We start from the raw sequence: 19,001 nt of genomic DNA, 5'->3' as shown, positions 1-19,001 counted from the left end.
AGGATAGAAAAAAAGAAAGAAATACATATATCCTTTCTGGCAAAGAAAAATGAAAAATTTGCCAGCAAAGACTTTTTTAGGATAGAAATCGCACAAGTAAAAGTCATTTTCTTTCTAGCAAAGAAAATTGGAAAAACGTACTAGCAAAGAAAATTTAGAAAAGAAATTTTAAAAACGTGCTAGCAAAGAAATTTTAAGAAAGAATTTGCGCGCAAATTGGTAATTACAGTTATGATTTTTAATTAAATAAATGTTAAATAAGTATAATCTAATTCTAACAAAATCTTTGTGAAATGATAAAGATTATCTGAAATTTCTGAATCATTCATCAGTGATTCACTTTTATTATAAATGGTAATTCTGTCCTAGCAAGTTTTTTTGGATTAGTGAAATAAAATTCTATCGCAGCAAGTTTTTTAGATTTATTAAATAAAATTCTTTCCTAGCAAGTTTTTCGCATTTATTAAATAAAATTCTTTCCAAGCAAGTTGTTTACGTTTATTAAAAAATACTCTTTCTTAGAAAGTATTTCAAGTTTCTTTTCAAAATTTCTGCCAAAAAATATTCTTTTGTAAAAATTCTTTTCTAGTAAGGTTTCTTTATTTCTATCATAAAACATTATATTCTGAAATTATTCTTTCCTAGTTTTCCTCATTTTATTCTTGTCTAGCATCGCACACCCATATATCAGCATGTCAAATGCTATTGAAATGCGCATTTGACCGTAAGCCACGCTAGAATTAAATAGTTTTATGCGTGGTTTGCAAAAAACATTAGTTTCGATTTATAAACTATCAATACAAACCCTCGTTTATTAGATTTAAGAAAAATTCCCCCCTCACTCTTTTATTAATTCCCTCCCTATCATTCCAATTACTAGATCTAGACTAAATTCCCACCCCCCTCCCTCCTTTTAATCTCCTCTCCTCTCCTCTCTTGTAATAAGGACGCAAGAGTATAAAATTAGTTAAAATTCAAGAGTTTTACAGTTACTAGGAAATACATAAATACATAAAAATACAAAAAAATGTTTTTATTAGTTAGATTTAATAAATTTTGTTTCACAGTTTTTTTAAATGCATTAATTGTAGTTATAAAATTAAATACTTTAATTGTAGTTATAGATTTTATGTCCTTATTGTGGATCAAGTTCCAGAGACGTAAACCCCGACAAGTAAATGAGTAGCCTGATTTTTTAAGTGCTTTTCACGGAATATAAAAATTGTCTGTGGAATGTCTTGTTAAGTATCTGTGATTCATTAAAGAGGAATGTTTAAACATTAACAATAAATTTTGATAAATGTTTAGTTCATATACATTTAAAGTAAACAATTAAATTTTCTTCTTCACACATTTCCTTCTCCACATTTTCTTTTTCTTTTTCCCATATTTTGTCTCCACATTTGGGATTAGAAACGAATATCTTTAATAATAAAAACAATTACAAAAGTACATTTGTATTTCATAAATATAATACTCATTAGATAAATTTATTTAGAATAAATTGTAAATATTTTACAATAAAGGATAATATTTTCATTCATATAATACAAGTAAAATCGTAATACAATAAATTAAACTTATATACAAAAGAAAAGTAATAAAAAATATGAAAAGTTTTTTATTAATAATATAAAATAAATTTTTGATTTAAAATTGCATAAAATAAAAACTTTTTTATTCAGTTTCCGGCAGCTCAACAGAATCTAATTTTTATAAGTTTTAAAAAAATTTAGCATTCTGCAGCATCGAGGACTTGGTTTAACAAAAAAGCGAACAAAAAATAAATTTACGAAAATATTACAACAAAGTTTTTATGTGTTTGATATTTACTTATACTCGATAATATTTTAATATTATCAAATGTACTTGTCTTTGTTTGACAATATTTTTTATTTAATTTATTTGCAATAGAGAAAAACTTTACTGTATGTTAAAAGGAAATAAGATATCTTTTTGTATCAAACGCATGCCTGGTTCCATGATGTCTCTTGTAAAATATGTTTTTTATAATGTTATGCTAAACGCTCTAAGTATAATAAACATTAATTGTGTTTTTTTGTACGGTGAACGTTATTTACAATGTAGCAATTATTTCCCTTCAATATCTAAAAGATCTTGGTTGAGTAGCAATTACTCGGGTAATGGTACCTTTTGTACGATTGAATGCAAAATATAATTTGGCTTTATTTTCTGTTTCAACTGGAAGAATATCCGGTCTTAATCGTAAATTTTGATCTCCTTTTCGCTTCATTCGTATTTGCTCAATCATTGGAATTTCAATGTCATCATTAATAATGCGCACTATTGGTTTTGGACATTCTTCTTTCGGAGTATACTCTTTGTGCTTTAATAAGTCTGCCACCCTTACGCCTTGACGACATAGTTGCAAGTACTCGTTTTCGATTGGTTTTATTGTACGGAAAAGTTTCATTTGATACTTTTCTACAAATTCACAATCTGGATTAAGCCCAGGTAAATGCGAAAGAACTTGTTGTTTGTCGTCAGTTAAACTTTGAAACCGTATCTGATTTTTAGATTCTGATGGTGGTGATGATGGTGAAGAAGTTTTAATGCATTTATTTTGTGAAGAACCTGGATGCAGTTCACATAATTCAACTCGTCGAAGAACTCCGAATGGAGGCAAAGGCATTAATGCTGCTTTGTTTCCTAAACTAAACCTTTCATGCCCTATTTTTCCAGTTAAGCTTTCTTTTTTTACTATAACCATTATCTAAACAAAAAGATTTCTTTTAAAGATGACACCAAATTTTAAAAACTAACAAAGGTAGTTGTCAGATATTTTGATACCATTTATTGTTACACGTTTAAGTTACACGTTTTATAGCATTCCTGACAGGGTTTCATTTTCTGTTTATCAAAATTTTTGTTATTTACTGAGTTAAATTTACACTGAAATGAAAAACTAAATTTTTGTTTATAGATAAACTTGTCAGAAGCTTGGCATGACATCATGAAAATAAGTGCCAGCGTTAAGTAACGGTATCCGGTAAAATGTAAACTGCGAACCATTAAAATGCGAACTTTTTTGCGAATTATGGTCCTATTGTCTGTTTATGATGTAATATTTTTTATTATTCATTTGTCGTTTTATTGTTCATTTGGCTATATATTTTAAGGACTATATATATTATATATTTGGCTATATATTTTAAGGACTATATATTTTATATATTTTAAGGACTATATATTTTATATATTTGGCTATATATTTTAAGCAGAAGCATTATTTTTATTTAATTTAAAGAAATAAAATATAATAAAATATAATTAATAAATCTAATTACATTACATTTAATTGAATTGAAAGATTTAAACAGTAAACGCTTTTTTAAATCTCATAACTGTAACGGTCATTAAAGTACAATGTCTTGGTTCCCAAAAAAGTTTGCATTTTACTGGTTCGCAGTTTGTATTTTCCGACTACCTTTGATAATGTTAATACCTTTGATAAATTTTTCAAAAATAAAATATAAAGTATTAAACTCTTAAAAAAAGAAAATTTTGCGGAGCTTGTTTTTAATTTCGAGATTCTATATATAAACTCTGAAAAAGTTCAATATTTATGGCATTGTGAAAATAAATTTAAAAAACAAATAATCCCTAAAATTTGATTATTAATTTGATTATAGTCAATATCTTTAGAAAAATGTCAAATTTAAATAACAGCAATTTCAAAATTATTTTAAAAAAGGGCCATCCATTTATTACGTACGCAAAAAGCAGCCGTGGTGCAGTGGCACTTGCCTCAGAAACAAAAAAAACTCTCTCAGTAGTTCTGCAAACATTCCATGTTAATTATCATGGCAATTGATGAACTGACACACATAAAAAACAGCATTTTTCTTAAATTTTCTTAAAGTTATCAGAATCCTTCTATATTTTTATAAACAGCGCGGCCACAGGAATTTTTGATGTTTCAGATATGACACTTTCACTTATTTTGCTAATTCCAAACATAAGTATGTGGATATCTATGACAAATAAGGAGGTTTTAGAAAAAGTTGCGATGATGCAGGCCTAGGAACAAAAATGCCGTAAATTTTGCCCACGCCTTGCCCTAAGGTGAGGGCAATTATGTACTATAATTTTTAGCTTCACTATTCTATACTAAATTTAAATTCATTTAAAATATTGTAAATTAAAAAAGTTATTAATATGCAAACTTTTTGACTCCCTCCCCCTCTCACTTCTCTCTATATGAGGGGGTTGTAAATTTTGCTTGGTAATAACTTTTGTAATTTACAATATTTTTAAATGAAATTTAAAACCTGTTGATGAATTTAAATTTAATATAAAATAGTAAAGTTGAAAATTTTACTACATAACTGCACTAATCTATGGGCATTTTTGTTCCTAGGCCTCCATCATCGCGATTTTTTGCAAAACTTCCTTATTTGGCATAGGCATGAATATACTTAAGTATGTCATATCTGAAGCATCAAAAAATCATATGGGCTTTTGTTTGTGAAATGTTTATGAAAATAACTTTTTGACAAATGATTGCCGAAGCAGTTGTGGGAAATGGAATCAAACTACTTAAATGTTTCATCGAACGGTAATACCGTGAAACTAATGTTACAAATGCTACATAATGAATGGTTCAAAATTTTCAAAATCTCTTAATTCTTTGATCCCAGCTTTTACAGCTTTGAATATAGCAGCATTAGAATTTTTCAAAAAATATAAAATTGCTCAGAATCTTGACAACCGAAACTTTTTTAGTTAATATTGCCTTGTGAAGACTTGTTATAAATTTTATTTTTCTAGCACATTTCTGATATCGAACCCCTCACTCTTTCTAATCTAAATTTTTATAATATTGTACATAAATTATTAGCTTTTAAGTTACCAAAAACAGAATCTGTTCATTATATAAAAGTTGTTACCTAAGTTGGAAGATTTCAAAAGGAAGGATTTCAAAAATACTCAGGAATGTTCCATTACATTCCATAAGTTTCTGAAAGGGGTTAAAATGTTCAAGGAAAGTTTAAAATATTTATGTCAGCTTAAGAGTACTGTGGAAGATTAAAAAACATTCTAGAAACTACCGAAATATTCTGAAACTTTCTATATTATCCTGAAACCTTCCAAAACAATCTAAAAGGTTGTAGAACATTCTGGAGCTTACTATAACATTCAGGCACTTTTCAAAAAACTCTAAAATAATCAAGAATACTAGTTAAATATACAAGAATAACAGAATCTAAAACTCCCCAGAATATTTTTGAAGGCAAGAACGTTCTGGAATATTATGTAAGATGCTAGGTTAGATAAGGTTCTGGAAAAAAAAGAAAGATTCGGAAAGGTTCTGATTAAATAGTGGATGACAAAAACCATCAATGATAAGGTTTCAATAAATCTTATTAAAAAAAAACTGAAATCAGTATTTCAACATTTTACCTTTCGAAGTGGATTGACGTTAGAGTTGTGCTAGAAAAATAAAGATTTATTTCGTTCGTTTTATAAGTTTTGGTCGTCAAGATTGTTAGCAATTTTGTATTTTTTGAAAATTTTTTGAGCTTTAAAAAACATGTTTTTTTCTAAGTATTCAATTGATCAATTTTTTTGAAAATCACTATTTTGATTGAAATTTCTTGGTTCAACATCACACCATGTTCTAGTTTGAGCCATAGGACAAAACAAAATTTAGTTTTAAAAAAAATTGATCTTTTTAAAGGTCTAATTGACAGACATATAACAACTTTCAGTGAATTTTTTTAGATTTAACCACAAAATTTTATCTTTAAATCTTGCTAATTTAGCTGTTAAAGAAAAAAATAAACTTTTTGAGGTATTGGTGAGTATTGATTCAAAAAAGTGAATTTAAGAAAAACTTTCGAAAAACCAACATACTATCTATTCCTAGTTTTATGGTTTGCTAAGGTTGTTTACTCTTAATCTCGGACACAAAACCTCTGTGAAATTCACATCACAAGGATTCGTGCAATTTACGACCAGCCTTTGAATTGAATTTCTTTTTGAACACTTTTTAATATGCTCTAATTTTTCGCAGTAAATTAAAAAAAAAAATTTATGTTTATTTATTTAAATATCATCAACGAAAATCTTTCAAAATATCAGTTAGGCTCTGCAAACAAAAGAAGCTGCAAACAATGTCAAACACCTTAGCCCCTCAGTTTTTCTTCGGGTAACGATGTTTTTCAAAGCTCAAGCTGATTAAAATCTGTTTAAAAACTATAATCAAGAATATTGCACTTTTTTTATATTTAGTTACATAGAAATAAAAAACTATATTGTCTGTATCGTTAATTTAATAAAAATAATTAGAAATTTGCAAAAGCAAAAGCATAGAGAGTTCCTTTAAGTCTTAACAATCCTGGACTAAGAAGAGGCTATAGCCCCGGACCCCGCACTTTTATCATTTTATTATAAAAGAAACTCTGAAAATAGGTATTTTTGAAAAAACTCTAAAAATAATAACTTAAAATAATGACATGGAAGTGGGCCTCCTGCTTTAAAATAGCCCCGGGCCCTGAAAAGTCTTACTCCACCAATGAGTCACAAGTATGTGTATATATTAACTGTTAATGATATGGTTCTTTGTTACAGAATAATAGTTATTATTTTTTATTATCTTTTATATTATTAATTTTTATATTTTTTATATTTTATAGTATTATAATCATTTTTTTAAATTATTTTTATAATTATTTTCTATATATTTTCTTATATCTCTTCACAATTGTGTCAATTGATGTTATAATTTCTTTATAAATTTGTTTATATCAAAAAATAAACTTAACGTTAATTTGATATGAATAGGAAAATTTGTCAAAATCCTCATAAATTGATATACGGTTAAAAAGTGTTTTATTTCATAGTTTCTTGAGCTTTTATAAACCAGTTTCTTTTAAAGATACAACTAGTAGTAAAATTTACAAAGTTTTTATACTTCGAAACAATAAAGTGTAAAGTTTTAGGTTTTTTGACAAGTTTGTCTATTTTATTTTTGTGTCGTAGAATTTATTTTAATACTTATAAAATAAAATAAAAATATTTATATTATTATAATTATATATACATATAATATAGTGCATATAATTGTATCTATATATATATATATATATATATATATATATATATATATATATATGTATAATACATATATATATATATATATATATATATATATATATATATATATATATATATATATATATGTATATATATACAGTGGCGGCGTTAGGGTAGGGCCTGGTTGGGCGATGGTCCAGGGCGCCGAATATAAAGGGGCGAAACTAATTGATTATTTTACCCTTTGCCTTTTTTTAATGGGGTTAAATTGAGCTAGGGGCACCGTAGAAATCTCGCCCAGGGCGCTGGTAGTGCTAAAACCGGCACTGTATATATATATATATATATATATATATATATATATATATATATATATATATATATATATATATATATATATATATTGTATTGTTAAATTATTATAATAAAAAATGTATCAAATATTTTAAAATAAAAACAAATAAACAAACACGACGAAGATATAATCCGACTTAATGCTACGTCTCGATTGTTTTTGTAAATACTTGTACCATAAGCAATATAATTTTTAATTGTCATAAAAAAAATAAATGTCATAAAAACTTTCTTTTTTAAAAATACAAATGAATAAAACTTTAAAAATGCTAAATTTAAAACTACCAAAAAAAAAGGTTAAACTCTTTAACAATACTGTATTTATGACTCGTTTTTAATTAAAGCCCTTCTTATTTTTTGAATTTAAGTCCTTTGTGTTTTCGTATTTGAATTTATTGTACTTTCAAAGGGAAAGTAGAACAGTATACAGACCTTCCAACTCTCACGGTTTTACCGTGAGACTCGCGGTTTTATAACGAACCTCGCGGTCTCACGATTGATCCAAAATTCTCACGGTAAATTTTAAAAATTTTCCGAAGAACTTTTTTTTTCAATTTACTCTAAATATTTTAGCTTCAAATAATAACAATATATATTCTGAAAAAGATTGTGATTACATCAAAAACTAATGAATATTAAGTGAACAAAACAGATCATAAACCGGCTCCGACTCATAAATAGCTTTAAAAATGAGCTTTTTTATATTATAAATCAAATCCGAATTTTTAAAAATGGCGTCAAAGCAAACATATAAATGCAAATTTAACTCAACATGGTGCGAAGATTACCCTGTTAGGGCTGTTAAAGGTAATATTTACCAATTTTACTGTGTTCCGTGTGTTAAAAAACTAACTAGTCATCATCAAGGAGTTAAAGATGTATCTGATCATTGCAAAAAAAACAGTCACAAAGCAAATGTTATTGCATTAAAAAAGCAAACTTAAACTTAAATAAATTTTTAAAAACTGACACAACATTAGATAATCAAGTAGTTAATGCTGAGGTCATGGTAACAATTTTTTTAGTTCAGCACAACATTTCTTTACTTCCGATCATCTTACATCTCTTTTTAAAGAGGTTTTTCCAGACAGTAAAATTGCCAAGAGGTATGCAGCAAGTCGAACTAAAACAATGGCTATTATAAACGAATCATTTGCTCCACATTGTCGAAATTACATTGTAGAACATTGTAAAGTTCATCCATATTCCTTAGGCACAGATGGATCGAATGACTCTGGCATTGATAAGATGAATCCTATATGTATCAAAATATTTGATGCTAACCGCTCAAAAACAATAACATGTCATTTCTTTGATATGTGCTTAACATCTGGAGTTGATTGTGCAAAGGCTGCTGTTATCTTTTCTTCTATAGAAAAAAAATTTGAAGTATATGAAATTCCATGGGAAAATTGCATAAGTTTAAGTGTTGATAATACAAACTCTATGATTGGAAAAATAAATTCAGTTGCATCAAGATTTTTAGAAAAAAATGATAATATCTTTATTGGTGGCTGCCCTTGTCATCTTGCACACTTAGCTGCTAGTAAAGCACATGATGTTTTTTGTGATTATATTGCATTAAATGTCGAAAATGTTATGATTGACTTGTACTATTGGTTTGATAAGAGTGCAAAACGAAAAGGCAAATTGAGAGAGTACTTTGAATTTTGCAATCAAGAATATCAAGGCATTCTAAAGCATCTATCAGTTAGATGGCTATTTTTAGAGAAATGTATTTCAAGAGCTATTGTCAAGTATACAAGCCTGAAAGCTTATTTTTAAAGTGAAAGTTTTGCTGATGAAAGGTTTAAGCGTTTATATGACAACTTTCATAATCCAATTTTAGAACCAGCAATGCTTTTTCTAACTTCAGCATTACCTTTGTTTTTACATTTCAATCTACTATTGCAGCGAGAAATGCCAACAATTCATTGTCTAAAATCAGCAATGGAAAGTATAGGCAAAAAGCTGGCTAAGCGCATTATTCTACTAAACAAACTGAAAAACATTTCATCGGTTTTAGAAATAGACTTAGAAGATTCAAAAACCTATATTGATACTCAAGATATTTATCTTGGAGTTCTAACAAAACAAAATCTCAGGCTTTGAAACAGGAGATATTTCACAAAAACAAAAGAATTTCATGATGCTGCTTACTATTTTTTTAAAGTCATCTCTTAAATATATTAAGCACAAATTTCCTCTTAATGACGATTTAATTGTTAATGCTGGTTGGGTGGATGTTTTAGACCGTGAAAACTTGAAGTGAGAGCAAGTTCAGTATTTTTATGACCAGTTTCACTACAGAATTGACGTTTTATGGTACCATATTTCAAAAATGGTTATTCCCAACACTTTAGTTAAACGTTTTAAACTGCTACCAAAATTAGCTGAAATTGTTCTCATTATTCCCCACAGTAACACTGAGTTAGAACGATTGTTTAGTATTGTAAAAAAAAAAAACGTCTTGAGAGATCAACATTAAAGTTGGATGGGACATTATCAAGTATTTTAGCTGTGAAAACAATGTTTCCCGAGGCTACTATACCGTGTTTTCAATGGAAACCATCTGAACAGCTGTTAAAAACATCAAAAAAAGCAACAAAAATGTACCATGCTAAACATAATGAATAAATATTATTTATTTATTTATAAAATGTAACTTTTCATTCTTTTTTAATTTTTCTTGTTTGAAAAAAAGCCCTTATTTTTTTAATTTTACACTTCCCAAGGTTTTTGTGTAAATCTCAAGGTTTTTTTTAATGAATCTCAAGGTTTTAAAAAAAAAAGTTGGAAGGTCTGTGTATAGATACATGTTTTTCACGATCCAGGCGTAAACCAAAAACAAATGTTTATTACGGGCAGATTTACTAGACTTTAACACGTGTTTTTTGAGGTTTTAAAGTCAATTTTAAATGTCGCATGATTTTACCAGTGGTTTTACATTCCTTACGGATATTTATTATTATGTAGTTCTACGTTTCCATAACGGTGAAACCATTAATATTTTAACTAGTGTTTATGGTAAACAGTAAAACTTAATTTCACGGAATGAAAACCATTATTCGCACGTGTTATTCTTTATGTTTTAAGGTTTTAAACACGCAACAGAAACCAAGCGTAACTTTTTTCTGAGTTGCGCCGACTGGGTACGTGATTAGAGTTTTGAAACAATTGGTAAAAGCAAAGGACAAATGGGGAGAGATTTATCATCATACTCATTCCAATCATGAAGTTTGTTGAGTTACTTTAAAAATTTTCTGAGTTAGTTTTCAATTAGGTAAAGTATTTAAAACACATTTATTATCTTTAAATAAATAAAACAAGTAAAGAAGGTTGAATCTTTTATAAAAACAATTAAATCCAAATTATATGTAAAGAGGAAATCGAATTGACGTTGCGTTCTGGCAGGGAAGTATTTTGTTTTGCCAACATGACACCAAATAAATGCAATAGTCTCAGCCCTTAAATTTGTTCTACTTTCAAAAGCTAGTCTAAATCTTAGCTAAAATTTTGATAGGTTCTTAGCTCATGACAACACTATTGAACAGAGTTATTACCATATTTGAATAGAGTTATTACCAATATAAAACTTTTTCTATTGGTTTACGAATTAGACCTTTTAACTATTGGAATAATTTAAACTTGATAAACTTAAAAAACTTTTTAAACTGTATTTTAACATTTGATTGATTATACTTTTTTTCAATTTAAAGTCTAAAACATAAATTTATTGGGTTTATAGGCCTAGTGAATTAAAAAAAACAATTGCTTTTACTCAGTTATTTACGTGAATTAAAACTGGAGCAATTTTGCTCTTATTTTTTTTCCACGTAAAGCTGAGCAATTACTCAGCGTTTTGGACTAAATTGGTTAGCTTTATGTGAATAAAAGTTTCATTGATTTCGGTGAAATTTTTATTCACGTAAAGCTGAAAGTTACTCCGCAAACGTTGAGTAAAAGCAATCGCTTTTTTTCATTCACCCGGCCTTATGAATATAAAATTCATAAAACACTTCTAAATTGAAATAAATCATAAAATTGAAAATAAATGATCAGAGTAAAAATGCATGAATTAAATGGTTCAGGTCTATTACCTTATTTTTAATATTTATGTATTTTTTTTTTTTTTTGTACATTCAAATGCAGAAGACAGCAGCATCTCTTTTATACAAACATATAATTATTTTTTTCTTTTTTTCTCTGTCAGTTTGATTTTATTAAAAACTTTTCTGGTAAAAAAAAGACCTCTTTGTAAACATAACCTATGCAGTCTACAGATCTTTTAATAGAAGGTCTTTTAAGACAACATCAAGAGGTTTGAAATCATTCTTACAAACTTTGTTATGTAAATATGAACATGAAGGGCCAGACAAGAGGTTAATGGGATGCTATTTTTTATATGATTGATTCTAAATTAATATTATATTATTAGGTGAGCACTTTACAAAAGCAGTTTTTATGTTGTATAAATTTTAAACAACTCAAAAATAATTATATAATCGTACTTTGCAAAGACACTGTAAGCTAAAAACCACTAGGTTTAACATCTTTCAACCTCTAATCCTCTTTTTTCCTTTAAAGTTCATGCAGTTTGAATAAGTAATCAAGTGCAGAAGAGAAATAAAGTTGATTAAAAGAGTTGGCTACTTTAATAAGTCAATTTAAAACAAAATACTAGTGCCGTTTGTTCCATATAAAACAAGAATGTTTCAAATATTTAGCGCAGCATCTAAAGCAAATATAATCAAAGAATGTATTTGTTATAAATCAGTGGCATTCTAAAACTTTGGTCTTTAATTTTTTTCCCTTTCAAAGTCAATCAATTTAAATTGAATGTCTATAAATTTTATACTATTGAATGTCAATAAATTAAACTATTAAATGAAACTAGACAATAATAAAGTAGGCCGCATAATTTAATATACCTATAGGTAAAACTTTTATAAAATACAAAAATGCATTTTTATAAACTACAAGGAACTTATAAAAGTTATTTTTTTTCTTTCTAACTTGACACTCGATATCTTAATTTTTTCACATAGATTTTTTTACTTCTAACATTTATATTTGACGCAGAGTATTATTATTTATTATTATTTTTTTATTTTTTTTATTTTTTGTGTGTTATTCACCTCCCCAAGGCCGGAAAGGCCACTACAGATGAGGAGGCTACTTAATAGTGGTTATAACCCTCTCTCAACTCTATAACTCCGAAACACGAACCTTGATAAACAAGGTCGCTGCGCGGAGAAACAAGTTGAGCGCGGTACTACCAGGGACGTGGTGGGGATCGAAGTCGGAACCTCTCGCTTATGAAGCGAGCGCTTTACCACTACACCACTACCGCATAAATACCGTATATACTTTATCTATACCGTATATACTTTATTATACCGCATAAATACCGTATATACTTTATCATAATATATGTGTTTTTTTTATACTTGAATACTTATTTTTTTATTTTATAATACATGTTTTTTTTTAATATGTGTTTTTATATAATATTTAATACTTAAGAAAATATTGATTTTTGCAGAATATTCTTTAATTAAAAATAATATTTTTTTACATTACTTTAATTGTGGTAATAAACAAAGGTAATATTTACTCCATTACATTTGTCCCCAAACATTAGGGTGTCCCAAAAAACAACATTTTTGAAAAATACATGCAGAGACCCCCTAATGTGTTCTATATAATACAAAAACACTAGATTTAAAATTCCCCTGAATAAAAAATACTCCAAGGGGTCCCCCAAGACCCCCAAATATCCAATGGGTCCCTAACATTTTCAAAAAAAAGCCCTTCAAAAGTATGTCAACCTGCTACTCAAATGAAGCAAAATTATATAAAAATATATTATTCACTTAAGCTAAATGTTTACTAACCGTCATTTAAAATAAAGTACGTACACCAACTGAATCATTATGGGCTTTTTATCTGTAAGTGCATACGCATATACTGAAAAAGAATCTTTTATGGTTGATAGATTCTCGCTATCAAGCTATTGTTGGTATTGTTTTTAAAAAAATAATTGACTTTAACGGCAAATATTCATATTGCCATTTATGTTGCGCAAAACTTAATTTCAAATCCGTATCTATGTTTTTTTTTTGCGACTAGAATTCATTCAAGTCTTAAAAATATATTCTTACGCTTGAATGTTAAATTTTTTCATAACCTTTTCCCCCACCCCATCCCCACCGTTGTCAAAAATTCGTAACTCTTGAGTAATAAGTTCCGTATGAGTAGTCACAAAACCCACGAAGGCTTTCCTCCACTCCCTCCTCCTCCTAATGCGTAACGTAGCTTATGGACTATATGGATGATCTCTTGCCCAAATTCAAATCTGTTACTAAATCATTCAACTCAGCTTTTGTAAACAACTCACAGCAATTTTCAAGTTAATACGGTAGCGTTTGGTTGTATTAACTTAAATAATATTCAAACGTAAATCAAAAAAAATTAAAATGATTTCAGTATTTTATAATTTAACTTTACAAACTCTTATCACCGGCAAAGATTTATTATTGGGTCTTCTAAAAATTGTCAATATCCTGAGGCAGCTCAGAGTTAAGTTTGGATAGATGGCTTTTTTTTTTATTTTTGAATTTATAACCAGATACGCAAATGCTGCAGAAGTAAAAAACTTTAAAATGATTTTTGTTGTCTCATTTATACCATGGGAGCTGTAAATTTACAAGCTTTCTTTCATCTCCTTTTTCTTACACTATTCTTTCTTACTTCTCTTTCTTACACCTAACATACAAGTAATTTATTTTGTGATGCACCAAAAAATTTTCTTTATTTCCAGTTTCTGCATTAAAATATGCAGAGTATATACATATATATTTTTTTTAAATCAGTAAGGCCTATTGTGTTAAATGCAGTTACATCCGGTAGAAAATGAGCTAGCAACTAAGAGCAATTTTTATTTGTTTTTTTTTTAATCAATTTTTTTTTCACGCACAATTAATTAAACAACTAACTTACCTATATTAACTTAAATTTTTAGTTTTTGTTTTATTACACTGAAATAAAAAGAATAGTTGAACATCAAACATTTTATTACGACATGTTGATATCTAGATATTGAACGTTGTAGCTAATAACAACGTAAAATCGACCCTTAATAATAAGTCCCTCACTTCACGTGACACCTACTCGCGCAAATATAAATTTAAATACAAATATATGCTATTGGCATTTTCCAAATACAAATATTTGTACTTTTTGTTAAGAAAAAATATAAAAAATTTTTGAGACAAGACTGATAAAATGGTTTGCTAAATAAAAGAATGTAAACAAATAATGTTCCCGGAAAATTCCTTAACTTTGTTTCCGAAAAAAAAAAATCTCAACATCAGTTCAAAACTGATTGAAAACAGTTTTTATTAAACACAGATTTTATAAAACACAGATTTTGATTTATACTATTATAAGTCTTTCTTTAAAAAATAGATCAGATGTATAATTTAAAAACTGAAAAACAAGGTAATTATTCCTTGTAATCATTAAAAAAAGTTAAAATGTAAACCATTATCAAAAATCACATTTTCTCGCTTTTTATTTTTTGTGTGTATATATATATATATATATATATATATATATATATATATATATATATATATATATATATATATATATATATATATATGTATATATATATATATATATATATATATATATATATATATATATATATATATATATATATATATATATATATATATAAAGTTATTGTATATTCACTTTTTTTTTTTTTACCCAATTTATTTATGATATTATGTATTAAACGATATCTTACTTTATCTTTTATATATTTTTATAAAAACTTATATAAATTTTTATATATTCACTCTTACTTTTACCCAATCTATTTATGATATTATGTATTAAACGATAACTTACTTTATTTTTTATATATTTTTTGTAAACATTCATTCAATATTTCTTTTATACTATATATTCTTGAAACAACTTTGTAAAAATTATAAATCGTAACATGGTGCTCGGCGATATGGCAAATCAATGCCTTCTTCTTGCTCCGGCCATTAACTTAATTGTAAATTTATGGAAACTCTTATATTTATTAAACGGCAAAAAATAATGTTAAATAAAAAAAATAAAAATAATAAAAAAATAAGTCTTCGAACAGGTACCCTTTAAAAAATAAACTTTTATCTTATTTTAGTGTTAAAAATGAAAAAAACAAACAACGAACCTCTTGGTAATTCCCAAAAAAGCACCGGTTAGCCTAGTTCATGGAATCGTAAATATATATATATATATATATATATATATATATATATATATATATATATATATATATATATATATATATATATATATATATAATATGGTTGCAAAGGTTCGGTTATTTCAAATTGTGTTTACACTAGACGTATTACTCAAAACAAGCATTAAATTTTTTTTTTTTTTATTTCCTGCTAGTTTATAAAAGCTTTTTTAAACGAGATTTTATAAACGAACTTTTAAGTTACCAATAATTAATCATTTTTACTTGATGGGTAAAGGAGGCAACGGAGACAATGTGGAGAAAGACAACGGAGACAAAGTGTAATCCTACGGGTAATTGTCAAACTGAATATTTAAACTTCCTAAAAACCCTACTAAACTTTCTAACTATCATTCTATGAAAAATTTATTTTTACCTTATTACATATTTTCGTAAAACATCATTTTAATAGAAACTTAAGAAACTTATAATATAACGTTTTATTTATAAATTTGTTTATTAAGTTTAAAGAAATGACACTAAACTAAGTTTAAGTGTTATTTTTTTATGAGTTAAATATTTTTATTGTTTATTCATAAAAAGTGAAACATTGTTCACACTGTTAATTAAAATTTTTTGTTACTCCATATTTTAAAGGCATATTAAAAATATGGAGTTACACGATGTCATATAAGTGTATTGTATTATAACGGGATAACTTAGTATTTTTGACTCAATTTTTTTTATACTTCGTCCAATCGGATCTAATAAAAATCTTCTTTGTTTTTGTTAAAAATTAAATTTTGCTATCAAGTTTCACTATTTTTCAGATTCTGAGTAAAATGAAACAAGTTAGAATAGGCGTTCTGAAAAAAAAAAAAGCGATATAATTTTATTTTCAAACAATGTTTTACTTTGACCCAGGCTATTATAGTATAGTAAGGCCAATGTTATTTACTTTATTTATGTATATACTAAAACATACTTCTTACTACACTTATATCATTACCATGGTTGTTATTACCATATTTACTTATGCAGTTATAAACTACAATGAATACAAACCGATATTGTACTTTATTCACCATTAACTAATCACCTTATGGAAAACAAATATCAATATATGCAAATCACAAACAACCAAGTATCATAAACTGCAACCACAGACCAAGAGTGAGTATGTTTAAAATAAATAAATAAATAAAGTAGAACAAAAAAAGTAAACATTTAGAAAAAAAGTAAACATTTTATTAAAATGACGTGATTTTGTTATTACTAACTAGATTATAAAAACTAGCTTGCTGCTGCAGTAAAATAGATATATAGATAATATTTAGCTACAATGATGGATCAGATTTTTATTTATTCTATCTTAATTTTTTTTGTTTCTTGTTTGTGGTTATAACTTTCTAAAACAAAATTTTAATAGCTACGATACATAACTAAATGTCGTAATAAAATCAAAATACCTAAAGTTTATTTTTTCTCTTTCCATGTAGTTACTAAAAAACTAGCTTTTTAGCAACTACATAGTAATTAGATAGCAACTAGCTTGCGACTAGATAGCAACTAGATAGCAACTAGCTTGCGACTAGATAGCAACTAGATAGCAACTAGCTAGCTAGTCGCGCTTCAAATTATTTTTCCAGAAGTTTTGATTTTATCTGATGGTATGCCTATTTCACATGAATTCTTAATTTTTAGTAGTAAGATTTTTAAATTTATGACTTTTAGATTCAAGTAATTAAAATTTTTAATTTTTATTTAAATTATGCAATTAAAGTTTCAATATTTTGCGAGTATCAATAATACGTAACACTATCTCAAGCCAGTTACAGCTTCTTTTTTATTTTGTTTACAATATATAGAGTAAACAAAATTAGTTCAACAAACTATTAAAATAATAATACTAATAAGACAAAAATAAACTTTTATGTAATCATACCTTGAATTTAATTTCACCAGAGTCATTCAAATTAATGCTTGCTTCGCTAATGCTCAAACTTATTAAATTTAATTTGCCAAGAACGTTAGCTGTTTTTCACAGTTGTACTAACTGTTGTTTGAATTCTTGATTTACCATTAAACGGTTCTTACATATCATACTCAACTACTTCCAAAAATGTTTTTACTTTCAGTTCTAATTAGATGTCACGGTTGATTACTCATTTTTCTGTTTTATTTTTTTAAAAATGTGCGATTCGTAAATATTTACTTGAAACTCTTTGAAAACAAGTCTAAAAAACTAATTTATGAAACGCTTGTTGTCAAAAGTTTGAAGTTAAAGCAAGCGCCAAACATTGCACAGTTTCCATTTTATTAAAATTTGCAGACTATATCAAATTTTAAAACCAGCATAAATAGTTTATTTATTACATTTATAAGAACTAACCCTTGTTTATATTTAATTTACCTTAAGTTCAAAAACTCATTTTCAACTTAATAATTATCTAATTGAATTACTTGCATTCAGTATTGTTTTGGAAACAATTTCAGTTTAAAGGAATTTTTTGAATTCGGTATAATTTTGGAAGAAATTTCGACAAATTTTCAATTAAATATCTAAAAAATATTTGAGCAAACATTAATTGATTTTTATGATCTATTAAATATATTTTAATTGCATTTTGAATTCATTTAATAGAAAAATTAAAAAATTATTGATCTTTCTTGATTTTATCTAAAAAATTTAGCTTCAGTTAAATTCTGTTTAAAACGGAATTTAAGATAAAAAAGTTTTAAATAAAAAGAATGTTTTAGATTATAAGTATTTTAAATAATGCTTTTAAAATATCATTTTCAATATTTCGATTTAAACAACTAAATCTTTATATCTCATGACTTATTTCACACAAAAAAATGATTTCATGTCTTTAATGTTTATATTAAAGACATAAAATCTTTTTTTTGTGTAAAAATATCTTCAAATATTAGGGAACAAAAACATTGATACAAATACTATATCTGATACAAGATATTTTTAAAACAATACCATTTAAATAAATAATAAAGCTTGTGCAGGTTTTTAATAAATGCAATAAATATAATAAATAGATATCATATAAATAATAGATACAATTTAAATAAACTTAATAGCTGTATCAGATACATAAACTTTAAGAATAAGATACTACCTTACAATACAGGTTTATGGCTCAATACCCTCTTATCTTGAGAATAACGTAGAAGACCACCAAGGTTATGAACAAGGAGAAAATGATTTTCTTAAGCTACCAGTTATATCTGAGTCCACTGAGCTTTGTAAACAGGTAGACCCAGAGAGTTGGCTCTTGTAGAAAGTGTAGAAAGACTCCAGTCAAACTTCAGATAAAATTCAGCA

At 26.6% G+C, this 19,001-nt stretch overlaps 1 protein-coding gene across 1 annotated transcript; it reads right to left on the bottom strand.

Annotated features, from left to right (window-relative positions):
* Window positions 1–1,441: 1,441 nt before the first annotated feature.
* Window positions 1,442–17,849, bottom strand: LOC101235423 (uncharacterized). Its single transcript, XM_065814600.1, has 2 exons — window positions 17,607–17,849; window positions 1,442–2,734 (listed from the first exon to the last, which is right to left on the bottom strand). Exon 2 carries the CDS (start codon window positions 2,729–2,731, stop codon window positions 2,102–2,104), a length of 630 nt encoding a protein of 209 aa, XP_065670672.1. The 5' UTR covers window positions 2,732–2,734; window positions 17,607–17,849; the 3' UTR covers window positions 1,442–2,101.
* Window positions 17,850–19,001: the final 1,152 nt, after the last annotated feature.

The sequence above is a fragment of the Hydra vulgaris genome, chromosome 12 (assembly GCF_038396675.1).
Source record: "Hydra vulgaris chromosome 12, alternate assembly HydraT2T_AEP".
Lineage (NCBI taxonomy): Eukaryota > Metazoa > Cnidaria > Hydrozoa > Anthoathecata > Hydridae > Hydra > Hydra vulgaris.
Note: the sequence above shows the minus strand (reverse complement) of the source record. Positions and strands in the feature narration are given on the sequence as shown.

What these genes read in the sequence shown, in the direction of transcription:
- LOC101235423 (XM_065814600.1), bottom strand. Translation starts at nt 2,731, where the DNA reads ATGGTTATAGTAAAAAAAGAAAGCTTAACTGGAAAAATAGGGCATGAA.